Raw genomic sequence first — 17,275 nt, forward strand, 5'->3', positions numbered from 1 at the left:
TAATAAAATTTTAGTTATTAATATAATATATATTTGAGATAACTTTTTTTAAATATAATTAAAAAAATTCAAATAGAGTTGAATTCAGAAACCCTCTATTTTTAGTCGGTTGCATATTTATTTAAAAAATATATTTATCATACATATTACCTTAATAACCAAAGTCTCGTAAAATTCAAATATTAAACATTTACAAGTCATAACGTGTCACTAATAATCATTACAAACAATAAATATTCATATTTTTTCGAGTTGGTTGGATTAGTTGACTTTAATCGACCAAAAAAATGTCAACTGCAACCAGAATTAATTTTTTTATTTTTAAAAAATTAAACCAACCCAATCCAACCTTTATGGTTTTGATTAGGTGGTCGGGATTATTAAGTCATATAAACACTCTATGAATCCTCACTTATAACAAGGTTAGGAAGACAGAAAACTTCCCCTCGAACCTTTTTAGATTAGAATGTTTGATAGTCGATTACTCTGAGAATATTAACAAAATTTTATTTTTAAAAGAAATTATTTAAATAACCATATTATAAAATATGCAAAACATCTCTCTTAGTCGAAACATCGAGAGTCACATTAGATATCTCCCAGCTACCTCTTAAATACAACTAAATTAATAGTACAAACACATTGACTTGCAACTCCAAAACTTTAATTTTCACAATTAAATTTCACGGCTACACAATTGTCAACTAGGTAGATACGCGGTTTCGAAGATGTATACCAACCATTTAATGCTACACATATTGAAGTGTCATATGCCGATGGAGGTAAATATTCAATAACTGAATAAATGACATATTAATATAATAAAAACCGTTTAAGTAAAAAAGTTTGGATCAACTAATGCTTGATCCGGACGCTAGTCGCTGAGCCTTGTTTATATCGTTGGTGGAATATCCGTTGCAGTACTAAGTACGGACCTATCAATTACAGGTGGAGAGCCTTAACTCGATACCTTTTCAATTAAGCACTAAATTTAGTATCAGAGAGTGTTAAGTATAACAACATCAACGTAACATTGGTCATCATCAGCCAGATCATGGAGATAACTGACCTCAACACCCGTCAGTGCAGAGTACCTGCATTAGATTCTTGCATCAATAAATATTTTGTATCTGAAATATTCAAATTTCAATAATATTCTTAAACTTAAAAAAAAAAAATAGAATTTTTAAAAAGGTTTAAAAAATACACGAGTAAATAATATCCTTAAATTTTAAAAAATTGGATTAATATCCATAAATTTTTAAAAATTTTAAAGAAATTATTGAAAAATTTTAAAATTAAACCGTATTAAATAACATTTAAATACAATTTTCGGGTGCAATTTAATTTAATTAATTTTTAAAATGTCGAATGATATTCATGACACGTGGCGAAATCGATGCGAAAGTTTGGTGCACTGAAACAAGTCCCGCCATAGTACCAATCGATGAACTATGAACCCACATAACTGAAAAAGTTCATCGATTGATTCATCAAACGGAATTAGTAAGCTGAATCACGAGAAAGAATATTCATATGAGTGGGAGATAGATTCAGGAAAATTTCTTGGAGTTGAGGAAACCTGAGAAAATGGAAGAGAAGGAGAGGGAGCGACGGCAGCGGCGGCGGCGTCTTCTCAGGCCAACAGACCTGGTAGGAGGGTGGATCCGTTGCTCGTAACTTGCAGGTTTTTCAGTATTGTAACAACTCTCACTGCTATTCTCTGCATTGTTTCCAATGTCATCTCTGCGATTCGATCCTTTTAAGAACAACTCCGATGTAATCTCTTTGTTTCTGTTGCGTGTTTGTTCAGTAATTTTTTGAATCTAATGCTGTATCACGCGGTTGTTTGAAACTTTGGCAGATATTCGATGGTATATTTCGTTGTTATGCAGTTGTGATCTCATTCTTCGTGGTTATTGCTGAGACGGAATGGGAGTTTATTCTTAAGAACTGGCAGGTTTTTTGCGTCTGAACCCTAACTTCTCAATTTCTGAAGTGATTTTGGTTTGCGGCTTTTAGGTACAATAAATGTATGGCTGTTTTAGTGGTGTGGTCTGGGCGCGAAAATTGGAGCGAAAAGCCAGCCATAGTAGCTTGTCTTGGAATATGATTATTCAAAATAGCTCCTAGTAATTTGATGGTTGAAGCTAAGATTTACAGTATGCTTTGATTTTAATAGAAATGGATGTGTTCCAGGATTATCTCTTGATGTTGTATACCTTGCCTTGTTGAAAATTAATCTCATTTTATTCGACTAATCATTTAACTATGTGCACATTGCCTCTTTCTCCTTTGTTGCATATGGTTATTGTGAGATCCACGTTGGTTGAGGAGGAGAACAAAACATTGTTTATAAGGGTGTGAAAACTTCTCCGTGTTTTAAAAAACTTGAGGGGAAGCCTGAAAGGGAAAGCCCAAAGAGGACAATATCTGAGAACGAAACATTCTTTATAGGGTATGAAAATCTCTCCCTAGCCGACACTTTGAGAGAAAGCCGTAGTAGACAATATCTGGTGGGCTTGGACTAACTATAAGAACATTAAAACTTAAAAGGATTTATTTATTTGATGCCTATATCGTAGTAAAATTTTCCCTCCCTTTCATTCTCTGGGATGTCGCTGTTAAAGAATGTACCGAGTGGAATTATATATTCATTCGTAGCAGACTATTACCTGTCTAAATTTTCTGGGATGTCGCGAAAAAGGCCTTGGAAGTATTCCTTGAAGCTCAAAGATGCATTTGATGCCTTATTCCTTCCTAAGGTTTCTTAAGTTTTTTCCCTTTGAGGACTTGCCTACTGCATCATTTAGTTCAGTTGGGTCTGTGCATTGCAGGTATTGGAGTATTGGGCTGGTCGGGGCATGTTGCAAATCTTGTATGGTTTTGTTTTAGTAGTATTTGCAACTTTTTCCTATGAACTTTCCTTAGGATGATAGGCTGAGACTAGTTTAAATTAATTAGAATAGGATATTTTTCCATGCAGTAGAGATATACACTTACCGTGATTATAAATATAAAAGAGTTTCACATTGATCAAGAAGATTGGATTCCACATGAGAAGAGATACATGAAATGCATGGATTCCCCATATCGTGGGCATTCAATTTGTTTTAAGTTGCAATTGTCTTTGTGCAGTGTTGCAGTTATGGCGAGAGCTTTCCCTGTGTATTCTGTTGAGAAGAGAGAGCTTATTCTTCTCCAAGATGCTGCAAGTTATCTCCTCCTTGCTTGTGGTGCAGTCTACGTTGTATCGGTAAGCCTTGTGAACAATACCTTGTTTCCTAATTTAATCCCCCCTAGGTTATATATGTTTCTGCTCTTTTCTTGTTCTATGATTTGTATTGTTTTGGTAACCTGAATGAAAAACTACATTATTGATGCTTGAATGGGATATTAAAATTTTTTCTTTCTTTGATATATTCCCCTGCACATGCATATTCTTTTCATGGTTGAATTAATAGCAAGAGAGCACAACGAATTTTTTTTTCATTGATTGAAAAAGACTATTGCTCAAGTGATACAAATTCCACAAAGGAGTGAAAAGGAACAAAAAATAAAAAACAAAAGAACAAAAGGAGATACAATGTGCTGGAAACAAATAAAAAATAGGCTGGAAAGAACTATCTCGCAAGACTTGGAGGCTCAAACCAACCTTGAAAAACCCAAAACAAAAATCAGGGAAGAAGAATTAAAACCAAATCAAGATAGGAACTGGCAACAAAACACATAGGAACCTTTGCAAACCGCGATCAACCGAGAACCAAGAGAACAGACATTGTAACAAAAGCTGAAAACACTAATCTGGCACCCAAACTGGGCTGAAAAGCTTGAAAGAGAACCAAACCACTAAACCTCATAGAAGATAAAACAGAGCTTGGCAAAGCTAAACACTGACATGGCTTCCTTCATTAACCAATGGAAAAATTTCACGAAACTCAAGACCATAAGCTTCAATAAGTGAAGCGAATTTGGCCTGCATGGTGGGTGGAATAGGAGGAGGAGTCTTTTTGTCACAATCCAGAAATAATATGTCAAAAAGCTTCAAAATAACAATCTTCATGCCACCCTCCTTGCTGAAATCCACAGGCTAAATGAATGATTTCACGCTTCTCAAGCTTACATCGGAGTCAGGATCAGTGGCGCCACCATGTGAAGGAGAAGAAAAATGAAAAGGATTTGGGTCCTTTGTTCAGTGAATACCTCCTATTGTTAATCCTACATCCAAATCCACGTCATCAAAGCTGGTAAGGTGACTTGCTGATCAAAGGGCACTAAGAGCCTTGTACAACTTTCTTCAATTACATCACAAGCAAAGAATCTTCCTCAAGTCATGGTTGGGATGAAGAATCGGTCTCTTTTCTTACGAGTATAAGACAAAGGATAGGCTGGAATCAAACCCTTCACCCCTTTAACACTCAAAAGCCATAAGGGAAGATTCAAAGGAGGTTCAGAAATCTCCATAGGCGCCTGTTCGAGTAAATTCTCAAACTCAACCTCCCCTTCCAATTGATGGTTTGCGATTAATAAGGAATTAAATCCCTCTTGATGTTCCTGGGGAGAAGAAATAGACTTCTTGGAGACTTGAAACCTCTTGAATGAACCACATGGTGGAAGGAAAGGTGGCTCATGCGGACCATGGTCTTTTTTTTTTCCTTTGGATAGAATTTCAAATAAGATAGTAGCTAATTAGGGTCACAAAGTATACATAATCGTTAATTATAGTCATAAAATATGAAAGTTACAACTCTTGGAACACCTTATGGAAGGTTAAGGGTTTTAATTTTGAGGCTATATAAAGTCATTGATGATTTGGAAAATGGAGTAAAAAGAACATTTGTGCTTTCCTTTAGCCAATAGCTAAGTTTCTTTGCAATTCTACGTAGTTTAGGTGGCATGTTTAGAATCATTCAAGCATGACATGTTCAATCATGCTTGTGGAGTGATTCGAATCTCAAACAAGTGTTCTTGCCTTGAGATATTCGATCAACAAAGTAATCCGAATCTTACTTCCCTTGTAGTGATTCCTTATCATCTGGTATCAAAGTTTTCCCTTGGGTTGATTCCGTTGCATGCTTGTTTGCATGGATAACACTAAATGGCATAATTCTTGCATCTTCTTTGCAACATCCTGTTTCGAATAATTGATTCTGGGTTTTCCTACAAATTTCAAGGGAATAATGTGCTTTGGGTTTCTCAAACGTGCTCGTGAAGAGAAAGAGACTGCAAAGGACAGGATTGTCAAAGATCTTCAGGTAAGCTTTTTCACTGGATAGTTCCATAACTCATTGGGGAGCATGAATAGATACTAACAATGTTTTGTTGCCACTCTTTTTTAATGAAAACATTAAAGCATATATATGTCATAATATATTGTTTGAGATTATAAGCTTCTCCAATTTCAGTTGATTAGCATTAGCTATGGAGTTTATTTTTCTCTGGTTTATTGGCATCAGTCACCCTGTAATTAGAGGGTTTTAGTTTATTGGAAATTTGAATTTCAGCACAAACAGAGCCCCGTTTGGTGACCATTTTGTTTCCAAAATATCTGTTTTTAAAAATTAAGCTCGTTTATGTCCATATCTTTCTTTTATCTTTTTAACCTTTTGGAATCTTAGCCGCACTACGTTCTTTTGTTCTTAAAATTTGACCCAGAGTACTGTTAGTCTTTTCTCATTATCATAGGGCTCCCTCTGTGATTTACATGAACCAAGAATTCTTAGTTTATTATTCAACCATTTGTACACACACAATTTGATCTTGAGGAAGCCATGAATTTGTTGTAGGATTTGGAAAGACAAAAACAAGAACTTGAACGGTTGCTCATTTCAGAAACTGTTTGAAACGATATAAAGACATTCCCATGCAACAGAACATAATTGCACCAGATCCTCGCTTCACTGCTGGGGGATTGTATGAGCCTTTTTGTAGCTTCATTTTCATTCTATTATATTTTCCCCCTTATAGAGTTCTAATCATGTAAATTTTGTCTAACTTGATAATTTGTCCCTTTATTGATCATGTATATTACCAGTCCTGTCGACTTCTTGAACAGTCAATCCGACCCGGATCACATATCTAATATTTAGGAAGAATGTGTATCATTGTCAACTAGAGAAGCAGAGTATAGAATAGCAGCTGGAGCAGCTCATGAAAGTACACAACTGAAACTCTTGATGGACGATTGACACTAGAAAATTGACTATTCACCACTTCATTGCGACAACCAAACTGCAATTCGCCTAGCAGAAAATTCAAAGTTTCACGCTAGAACAAAGCATGTGGAGGTGTACTACCATTTCATTAGAGAGGAAGTCCTAAAGGAAGAAATCGAGATGCATCAGATCAAGACAAAAGACCAAGTGGCAAATTTGTTTACAAAAGGGCTGAATATCGACAAGCATGAAAGCTTTCACTGTTAGCTCAACAGGGTGCCGTTAATGAGGACTAGTGCCGAGGGAGTGTTAAATTATCATCCCTAGTCCAATAGGGTCAAGCCCAATAATTGTTTGAGCTCATTGTTTATGTATTTTAGGAAAATGATTTGTTAGGAATAAATTGTTTAGTCTATGCTATAAATACCCTCTAATCTATCAAGGTTTTCCGAAGAAGCAAATACAAAGTAGAGAGTATACCATAGTATCTTGTAATCTCTTCTCGATTAGTGTTAATCTCTTCTCATGATGCTACAAAAGCCAACACATCAGGCAAGCAGGTTCTTTTCCTTTATCCTAGCTTTATCTCAGAAGCCACATCTAGGGAGTTTCCTCGTGTAGATAAAAATGAATCACAGCTATTATTACGACTTTCTTAGCGTTTGAACTCGACACGACTGATTTACCCTCTACAATCTCTCTATCACACACACTCCACGAACATACTGTTGGTACTACAAAAATATGTATTGCCTTCAAATGATGTTAATGTGATAGACAATAAATAAGAGAAGAAGAGAAGTATTCCATTTGTTGCAGAATCTTTGGACCCAATCAATAAACTCTTGACAATAGTGCAGAGGATAAGAAAAGTTTGGGTTGATGAAAGATTATGGGAGATTTTGGACTGTGCTTTTTTTGATTGTTTCCCATTGGGAGACTATTTCCTTATCATGCTTTCAACCCCACTTTCCACTCTATCTCATCACGTCTTTTTAGGATCTCACGAGCTTATTAAACCTGAGGTACAGAAATTATTTGGTAGCGGTGAGTTTGAACTGTTACAATATATGACTTAATAGAACAATATACATTAGAGAGATCGAACAATTCTAACCATGGCTGCTATCTCGGCTCTAGGATAGAGGAGAATCAATTGATAAGTATAAACAATAATTATGTATGCAACTCTCATTTATATAACTCTGAAATGGGATTGGAATGCCTTTCTTTTCACATTCTTTCTCTATACAAATAAATAAGTGGTTTGGCAGTGAAGTGATGATTAGTAAAGCTCCATTGGGGAACCCTGCCTTCATTCTCAAGTTGCTGCAAAGAACAGATGCTTACTTTGTGCCTTCACAGACTGCATAAACAAACATATACTCATCACTATTCTCCTAAACATAATATCGTACTAAACAAACTTGAACCATTGTGGTGAAGATATTTGAACTTTTGAACCTCTAAGTCGAGGATATATATAGCACGAGCACGTTTGGATGGTTTTAACTGATTGAACTATGTTTATGTGAGATCCCACATCAATTGGAGAGAGAAACGAAACATTCCTGATAAGGGTGTAGAAACTTCTCCCTAACAAACACGTTTCACTATTCTTGTAAACATAATATCATAGGAAAGACCATTTTCTAACTTCTGAAACTCGAACTATTGTTTTTCGAGCTCCGTAACAAGTCAAGGTGAATACGTCGAGGAGATCCCACATCAGTTGAAGAGAGAAACAAAACATTCCTTATAAGGGTATAGAAACCTCTCCCTAACAAACACGTTTTACTATTCTTGTAAACATAATATCATAGTAAAGACCATTTTCTAACTTCTGAAACTCGAACCGATGTTTTTCGAGCTCCGTAACAGGTCAAGGTGAATAAGTCGAGGATATAGTCGAGGAGATCCCACATCAGTTGAAGAGAGAAACAAAACATTCCTTATAAGGGTATAGAAACATCTCCCTAACAAACGTGTTTTAAAACCGTGAAGCTAACAGTGATACATAACAAGCCAAAACGGACAATATCTTCATGTTGGTAAAGTTTAATGAGTTGTTCGGGAGTTGAATTGAAGAGTTTAAGTCGTTTTCCTTTGAAAGTTGTTTATCTATACCTTCCTTTCTAGACTTTTAAGAACTAAACTGAAAGGTTCATGTGAGATTCCATATCAGTTGGAGAGCCGAACGAAACATTACTTATAAGGGTGTAGAAACCTCTCCTTACGAGACACATTTTAAAACCTCGAGGGAAAGCTCAAAGAAGACAATATTTACTAGCAGTGACTTAGCGGTTACTGTTCAGTATGACACGCAAATCTTCACCCAAAAAAAACGCCCTCAAAAGTAAAAAGATGAAAAGTAGAAAGGGATTCAAAAGGGTAATGTACAGTAAATGTAAGAAAATTACTAACCCCAATTTAAGAGAAATGTCATCAAAATCATGAGAATTAGGGTTTGGTGAGGAGCTGCTATTGGTGGTGTTTGACTTTGACCCCAAGGAGCTCCCACCAATCACTGCTTGTTCTTGCTCCCTATGATTCAAAGTTACCATCTGCCATTAAAACCAAAAGCTTTTAACCATTAATTGATGGTTTTTACTGTTTCATTTTCACTTACAAGAGAGAAGCCCTAGAAACTCTTACCCCATTTCTTAGTCTCTGATTCTCTTTCATCAACAAAGCTTCCTGCAATATTTAGGTTAAAATATGAAGTGGGTTAGCCTTTTTACTAAGTTTAAGATAAAGGGTATCTCACAAATAATCAAAAGAATGAATTTTTTTTTTATAGAATTAGCTCGAAAGACGGACTACGTCTTAAAAAGGATGAAACGGAGGGGGCCCTATGTGATTTCGGTGTAGAGAAAGACGATGGAAGTCATTCCATAGGTTCGTTTCTTTCTACCGTTATTTCAATGCCCGGTTCGACCCTTTTGAGATAGGAGCAAGGCACGAGAGGATGTATTGAGGGTGGAGATCCTATGTGATCGTAATCGTTGTCATTTCAGTATAGAGAAAGACGAGAAAGATGATGGAAGTTGTCGTTCCATCGGTTTGTTTCTTTCTCCCGTTATTTCAATGCCCGGTTAGACCCTTTTGAGATAGGAGAAAGGCACGAGAGGATGTATTGAGTCTACATGTGTAACGACCCAAGCCCACCGCTAGCAAATATTGTTCTCGTTGGGTTTTCCTTTTTAGCCTTCATCTCAAGATTTTTAAAACGCATCTGCTAGGGAGAGGTTTCCACACCCTTATAAAAGATGTTTTGTTCTCCTTCCCAACCGATATGGGATCTCACAATGATCTGCTAACGGTAGGCTTGGGCCGTTACGAATGGTATCAAAGCCAGACACCGGGAGTCCTCAATGATTAGAGAAGGGAACGAGTGCTAACAAGGACGCTGGGCCCCCAGAGGGCAAGTCGGTGTGTAAACGTGTCATTTAGTATTGGTTGGGGAGGAGAATGAAGCATCGTTTATAAGGGTGTGGAAACCTCTCCCTAACAGACACGTTTTAAAAACCTTGAGGGAAAGTCCGAAGAGGACAATATCTACTGACAGTGGGCTTGAGCCGTTACTACATGCTTGCTAAATGGCACGTTTTGGATTGTGGGACTTACTTCCTAGCCCGAATGAGAGTAGTAAATTAGAGCATAGTTCAACCGATGAAAAAGGTCCGAGCTAGAACATAATTTCTAAATATCACTCAAAATATAGAGATAAAAGTGTTATGACCTTTTCCTTTCCAGCACCAATTTCTTTTAGAAACTTGTCATCCTACAAGGAAGACAAACAAAATCCAAGTTAGCAGATTTTAAGGATAAGAATTCAATGATTACATGTTTAATGAACGAACCTTGGTCTCTATAACACGATTCAAACCAATCTCAAGCAATTTCTCCAGCTGCTTTAATTCTTCTATTCCCAAATCTTGAAGATCCTCTCCCCTCATATGCCTTGTTCATAGTTTAACACAAATGAGTTCTTTTTTCGGTCCAAAACTTTCGAATGAACGAACTATTTTATTTTGGTCCCTAAACTCCGTTACGATGTTTCTAGTGAAAATCAGAACGAAAAAGTACCCTACAAAGGCTATTTTTCATGCCAAATACACCCCGACTAGTGTTAATTATCATTGGAGAACGAACGAGTTAAAAAGGAGGTCAAATCACGAGTATAACACATATTTTTGTTGTTTAAGTTGAAGGTTCGATTCTCGACTCCTATATATTTGCTTAACAAAAAAACCCTATTTCCGATTCTTCGTTTTTAAGTATCTAGTCTTGTAATCGAAGAGGTCGAAGATACTTTGTGAGATCCCACATCGGTTAGAGAGGGGAACGAAACATTGCTTATAAGGGTGTTGAAACCTCTCCCTAATAAACATGTTTTAAAATCTTGAGGGAAAACTCGAAAGGAGAAGCTCAAAAAAGACAATATTTGCTAGCGGTGGACTTGAGTTGCTACAAATTTTAGAAGACTTGCATTCGCTCTCCATGATATCAATTCTACTAAGTTGAAGTTGAAGGTTCGATTCTCGACTCCTATATATTTGCAAAAAAACCCTATTTCTGATTCTTCGTTTTTAAATATCTAGTCTTGTAGTCGAAGAGGTCGAAGACATTTTGTGAGATCTCACATCGGTTGGAGAGATAAACGAAACATTCTTTATAAAGGCGTGGAAACCTCTCACTAACAGACGCGTTTTAAAATTTCAAGGGGAAACCTGAGAAGGGAAGTCATTGCTAGCCGTGGGCTTGAATTGAATACTCGCATTCACTCACAATGATATCAATTCTACTCAAGCTGGCCAACAAGAAGATATCATTTGCAAACTCATAAGTATCTCAAACCATGTCTAAGCAATAGGGACATATGCTTTACAAAACTGGCAAACAAAAGCTGCAATTTATAACTATTTCTATACTTTTATAATGTGGTTGAGAAATCTTACTTAAGCTCTTTGGTTTTGGCTGCAAATTCTTCACTCAATTTAGCATAGGCATCCTTTTCAACCTGCAAAACAAACCCTAAACATTAACGTATTAAACAAAATCGAAGTAATTTTTTTAGAACGAAAACGAGGGTAGACATTTGTTCGAGATATGATATCTTAATCAGTTGAGTTATGCTCAGGTTAGCACGAAATTATCGGGTGTTAGCTATTCATGATAGAAAGAATTAGCAACGAGTAAAAATCGAAGGAATCACATTCGAAAAACGAACAACCGAAGTTCATACTAGCTCAAGTAGATTTTGATCATTTTTTTTACTATAACGATGACATGCTGTAACAGCCCAAGTCCACCGCTAGCAGATATTGTCCTTTTTTAGCTTTCCACTCTAAGCTTCTTCTCAAGGTTTTAAAACGTGTCTACTAAGAAGAGGTTTCCACACTTGTCCAACCTAATCTTACCTCTCTTGAGGCCCAGTGTCCTTACTGGTACATCGTCCGATGTCTTGTTCTGATACGTAACAGGTTCAAGTGGACAATATTTGCTAGCGGTGAGCTTGGGTTGTTACACATGGTTTACTCTATCATCGATAAACGTTCACGGGTCGGTTTATTCTTAAAATTTTTATTAAAAAAAAACATCTCTTAGGCAAAGGATTATAAATAAATAAATAAAGATGTTACCTGAGATGGAGGCTGCTGACCAAAGCTATTAACCTCTGGTATCATGTTATGTCTTCTCAGCAACTCCTGCATGCTTCATGCAATAATAAAAGGACCAAAAAAAAGACATCTTTCAATTCTTAAACGAGACTAATATCGATAATACGACGTTATCAATCGATAACGTCTTATTATTTCGGATCGGAGTTGTCAACTATTTTCATACGGTCAAACTACTTAGCTCCTTGGTTAAGCTATCATAAGTTTCGGCTTCTCGAGATTTTCTTAAAAAAGAAGTCTTTTAACCTAAAATATAAGTGAAGCGTCTCACTGACTCGAGTAATCATATCGTAAAATCAATAAACCAAAACCGAGTAATGTTACAACTACATGAACTTTATGAAATACGACAAAATATCGACAATATCAACATAACTTAACTGGTTAAGATATATATCATCGATCAAGAAGTCAAAAGTGTCTACTCAAATATTGAAAAATAAGTATGTTTCTATATAAAGAAACCGATTTTCACGTGTTTCTTAGCTTTTCTTAGGTCAACAGTAGACGGAGTGAGAAATAATCCACCGACGTTTGAAATAATAACGGGTCGGATTCGTGTGACAACAATTTCAATATTTCATGGATAAGATGTACGACATCATAGGTTAACAGGTAAATTTGATAGTACATTTTCCAATTGAATTTAAACATTCAATCAAACGACAATATCTAATAGAATCACTTTGATAAACGTGAAAGACATCAAAAATCACATGTTTTTTAAGAATAACAATGAGAACAAAATTATTAAATCACAAAATTCAGAAAATCATAAATCTATATATAAACTCAACATGGGTCTCTTGAAAATCAACAAAATTTCAACTAAAAACCTCAAAAAAACCAAATTTTTCATCAAATTCTTACACCATTTGTAAAAATCTCAAAAACCCCATTGTTTTTTTTTCAATCAAATCCCTTGTTCTTCAGCCATTTCCCCTAAAAATTAAGCTTTTCTCTCTCTAAACCCAAATAAATATGAAGAAAAAAACAAGAACAAGAAAGATTGTAGAGAGAGAGAATGAACAAAACCAATATTTTCATCAAATTCTTACACCATTTCTAAAAATCTCAAAAACCCATTGTTTTTTTTCAATCAAATTCCTTGTTCTTCAGCCATTTCCCCTAAAAATCAAGCATTTCTCTCTCTAAACCCAAACAAATATGAAAAAAAAAACAAGAACAGGAAAGAAAGATTTTAGAGAGAGAAAATGAACAAAACCAATTTTTTCATCAAATTCTTACACCATTTGAAAAAATCTCAAAAACCCATTATTTTTTTTCAATCAAATTCCTTGTTCATTCAGCCATTTTCCCCACAAAATCAAGCATTTCTCTCTCTAAACCCAAATAAACATGAAGAAAAAAAAAACAAGATTTTAGAGAGAGAGAGAGAGAGAGAAAGAACAAAACCTTGAGCTAGAATAGTCAAATAGCTTGCCAGAAGCAGAAAAAACAATGAGAGCAATATCAGCATCACAAAGAGTGGCTAATTCATGAGCTTTTTTGAATAGCCCTCTTCTTCTCTTTGAAAACGTCACTTGCCTTGCTGCTATGTTGTCTATTTTCTTTATCTGAATTTTCTGTCTCGTCATTATTTTCAACCTCCCACCTATGAACACACACACACACAAAAAAACACCCAAAAATCACCAAATTAAACTCGACCCACATCCATTTTCCCTTCAATTTGCATCAAAAATCATCACTTTCTTACAAGATCTATCAAAATAAAGCTACCCATCAACCAAAAATCACCAAAAAACATCAAAAAATGAAGAATTTATACAAATCTCAAACAAAAACCCTAAGAATCTGACGAACTATGAACTCAAAAAACATAGTTTCTTGCAAATTTACCTTATTTTGATGCTGTTCTTCTGGGTTTTGGCTGTTGAATTCAATACCCAAAACGAGATTCTTGGAAAGAAAATAAAAGGGTTTCCTTTTGTGGACAAAGGAAAGGAATGAAGTGTTTATGGGCAAATTTCTTCAAATGGGCAAAAAAAAAAAAGAATCTAATATTAAAAATTATTGGATTTAGAAGCTTTAGAGCTGCCCAATTGAATAGCTTTTTTTTGTTTTTTTTTTTTTTTAATTAAAAAGTTTTATATTATCTATTCGTACAAATAGGCCATGCTGACAGACCAATCACTGACATAGTTTATGACAACATTGTACCCTCGTACCCAATCACAATCCTTCTTTGCTGTTGGATTGAGTGAGTGTGTCTCTTACAACAGTAACTGACCTTTTTTAACTTTTAACCCTTCTTAGTTACCCTTTGTGTGTGTTTTTTTTTTACCCTATTGGGTGTGGTTGAAATTTGAATGGTCATCTAGGGTTGTGTGGAAGTTGTACTAATTTGATCTTTTTTTAGTGCTTTCAATGTTGTGTTTATGTGTCTTTTTTTGGATAGTTTTCTAATGTTTTGTAGTTATAGAGGAAATTTGAAATGATATCGATCGAGGAGGTTTGTTTCGATTTCAGAGGAGAGTTTGAGAAGAATGAAGAACGGATGTTTGATAGTATGTATGTGTCAATGGGCGTACTAGCTCGTTTTGATATATATCTATTCTTATCTTTGATGCTTTTAAAAGAGCATTGTGACGATAGGAAGGTTCCAAATTTGACAAGTGAAGAGAAACGTCATGTAACAGCCCAAACCCACTGCTAGGAGCATTGTGATGCTTTTGTCTGTTATGTATCGTGTCAGTCTCACTGTTTTAAAACGTGTTTCCTAAAGAGAGATTTTAACGCTCTTATAAGCAATGTTTCGTTCTCATTTCCAACTGATGTGGGATCTCACAATTCACTCTCCTTTGGGGTCCAGTGTTCTCGTCGGCACACCGCCCGGTGTCTGACTCTGATACCATTGTGAGATCTCACATCAGTTGGAGAGGGGAACGAAACATTTCTTATAAGGGTGTGAAAATATCTCCCTAGAAGACGCGATTTAAAACTGTGAGACTGATAGCAATACGTAACTGGCTAAAGCGAGCAATACTCGCTAGCAATAGGCTTGAGCGTATATGTATAGGATTAGGTAAAAACCCTCAAGTTTAGCTAGTTAAGAGTCGTTCATTTGCGGTACGGGGAAAGGAAAGATTCTCGCTTTAATCATTCAAACATGAATTTGATTTGATTTGAGAAGATTTAATGGTTTGTAAAATAAAAAGAAATGAAAGAATCCAAGAAATTTTGTCTTGAAATTTTATGATCAATCCTTTTCGTAGGTAGGTGGGGCTAAGATGTCATAAAAGGATACTAAAGAATTGAATACACAACACTTTTTGGTTGTTCTTAATGCAACTAAAGAGGAAAGCTTCAAACTTGATACATACTCCAAAAACATGTACTTTTGTAGGTAACGGACCGAGATTCTCCATCGAGAATTCACATAACTGAGTTCACCCGAAAGGGAATTTGGTGGGAGTCGAGGGCGGGGATGGAGACAGTGAATATAATCATTCTCGATCCCATTTAGCTAAGGAGAAAAAATCTCGACCCATTTTCACCCCTTCCCAAGTGACAACTCGTTACTTGAGATTCTCTTAGTAAAGCACAATCAAATCCTCGGATGCAATCAACAACAAGATTAGCCTTTTCTTGAACCTATTCCTTGTCGACTGCTCTTATTGGAATCATTACTCTGAATTCTCCCGTCAATACAAGTCATGAGATAAGCTCTGACTCGGCCCTAAGAAGCACAACACAAATCACGAACATAATAATTTCGGGTAGAAAAAAGGAGCTTCGGGCTATGAACAAATATGTAGATTGATCCCGTGTCTCGATGAAGATCTCCATGGCCCCATCCCATGAATTAAATAGACTTCGCTAACCATTGAATGTTACTTTAATTTTCAAATCTTCACATAAATTTTATTTTAAAAAACATTTTTTATTTGAAAAGTTATTTAAAATTGTAATATAAATTTTTACCGTGGGGATTAATTTGTTACCATAGACTAAAGGTAAATTTTGAAATATAATAATATAAAGAAATAATTTTTTATTGAAATTGGAAATAATTAATTGTTGTAAAATGGACGACAAAGGATGACGATATGGGAACCCTACCAAAGCGTAACATGACTGTAATGTTCGTTTGAGGAAGTGGTGTCAACGGCCAAATCTGATTGGTTGGGCCCCACTCAATCTTATGGCGTGTCAGGCTCTGGTTGGCTTGTCACATTCAATGTGTGACAGTACAGGTGTGGGAAATATTTACCTGCTTCGTATCACAAAACAAATTATTTCTTCATTTTTCTCGTGTTGTACGATTCGGATATTAATATATATATATATATATAATAAATAAAATATCTATTATTATTTTTAATTAAATTACCAAATTAATCTTTTAAATTTTAAGCTTATATTAAATTATTTTTTATCTTTAGAAAATGTCGGTGACCGGATTTAATATGTTAATAAATTTTTAAACTTTTAGTTTTATGTAAAATTTATTAGTGAAAAAATAAAAAAATAAACCGATTAAACTAGCTCGAAATTAGGTCAAAAGAGTATAATAAGAACACAAAACACTAATTTAAACAGACTCCAATATTACAAATAACATCAAATGATAGAATAGATGAACACAACCACACGTTCTGAAAATGAATGAGAGAAGAACGAACTGAGTAGCTAGACATCTTCATTAAGGTGAAGAGGAGGTGGTCGGTGGGGGAGTGAGGGAAGGGATCGAGGGTAGGTTCGGAAGCAAAGTTGTCGGGAGCGGAGGCAGCGCCATTCCAGTCGGGATGTTGCTAGGGAAGGTTGGAAATGGTGGCAACTTAGGGAGGGATGGTTGAGTAGTTGGCAACGTTGGTTGTGGGAGGCTTGGGATAGAAGGGATTCCTGACCCTGTTGTCGGGTTTGGCATCGTTGGCAATGGCGGGAGAGGAGGCAATGAGGGCAACCCTGGCACGTTCGGTGGAGCGGTTTGCAAGAGATGACGAGCAGCTCGGCCAGTGTCGATAGCCGAAAACACTAAAGTAGCCACGAAAGCTATGATCAAGTACTTGAAAGAGGCCATTTTGAAGCTTGGTTTGTGATTTTGGGATGGGGAAACTAAGGGTTAGCCATTGATTTATATAGGTTTAGAAATAAAGGGGTTGGTGGGTTTGGCCACCATTTTGCATCTCTTGTTGAGAAAAATATTATCATATTAGCTCAACAAACAAAGATTTCCAATTGGAATATTTATGAATAAAGAACTAAAATGATTGGATTTGACGTAGATTTAATATTAAAAATTAAAGATTTGGTTAAAGTTAGAGAATATATATATATATATATATAATGCTTTTAAATGTTTTTCGGTTAACTTTTTGGTCGAGAGTATATGTTTTAATCAACTGAGTTCTTTTATTGACTTTATTTATTATTGTATAAATTGTTAATATTAATCGAGAGTATAGAAGT

The 17,275-nt window shown here is 35.6% G+C and overlaps 2 protein-coding genes across 2 annotated transcripts; both read right to left on the reverse strand.

Moving 5' to 3' along the window:
• Nucleotides 1-7,226: 7,226 nt before the first annotated feature.
• On the reverse strand, nt 7,227-13,839 carry LOC111782008 (MADS-box protein SVP-like). Its single transcript, XM_023662761.1, has 9 exons — nt 13,703-13,839; nt 13,256-13,454; nt 11,801-11,873; nt 11,117-11,178; nt 10,019-10,118; nt 9,898-9,939; nt 8,811-8,852; nt 8,580-8,719; nt 7,227-7,521 (listed from the first exon to the last, which is right to left on the reverse strand). The coding sequence occupies exons 2-9, from the start codon at nt 13,435-13,437 to the stop codon at nt 7,515-7,517; spliced, it is 648 nt and encodes a 215-aa protein (XP_023518529.1). The 5' UTR covers nt 13,438-13,454; nt 13,703-13,839; the 3' UTR covers nt 7,227-7,514.
• A 2,669-nt stretch (nt 13,840-16,508) lies between these two features.
• On the reverse strand, nt 16,509-16,886 carry LOC111781606 (proline-rich receptor-like protein kinase PERK2). Its single transcript, XM_023662292.1, has one exon. The coding sequence runs from the start codon at nt 16,884-16,886 to the stop codon at nt 16,509-16,511; it is 378 nt and encodes a 125-aa protein (XP_023518060.1).
• Nucleotides 16,887-17,275: the final 389 nt, after the last annotated feature.

Source organism: Cucurbita pepo, chromosome LG19 (assembly GCF_002806865.2).
Source record: "Cucurbita pepo subsp. pepo cultivar mu-cu-16 chromosome LG19, ASM280686v2, whole genome shotgun sequence".
Classification (NCBI taxonomy): Eukaryota; Viridiplantae; Streptophyta; class Magnoliopsida; order Cucurbitales; family Cucurbitaceae; genus Cucurbita; species Cucurbita pepo.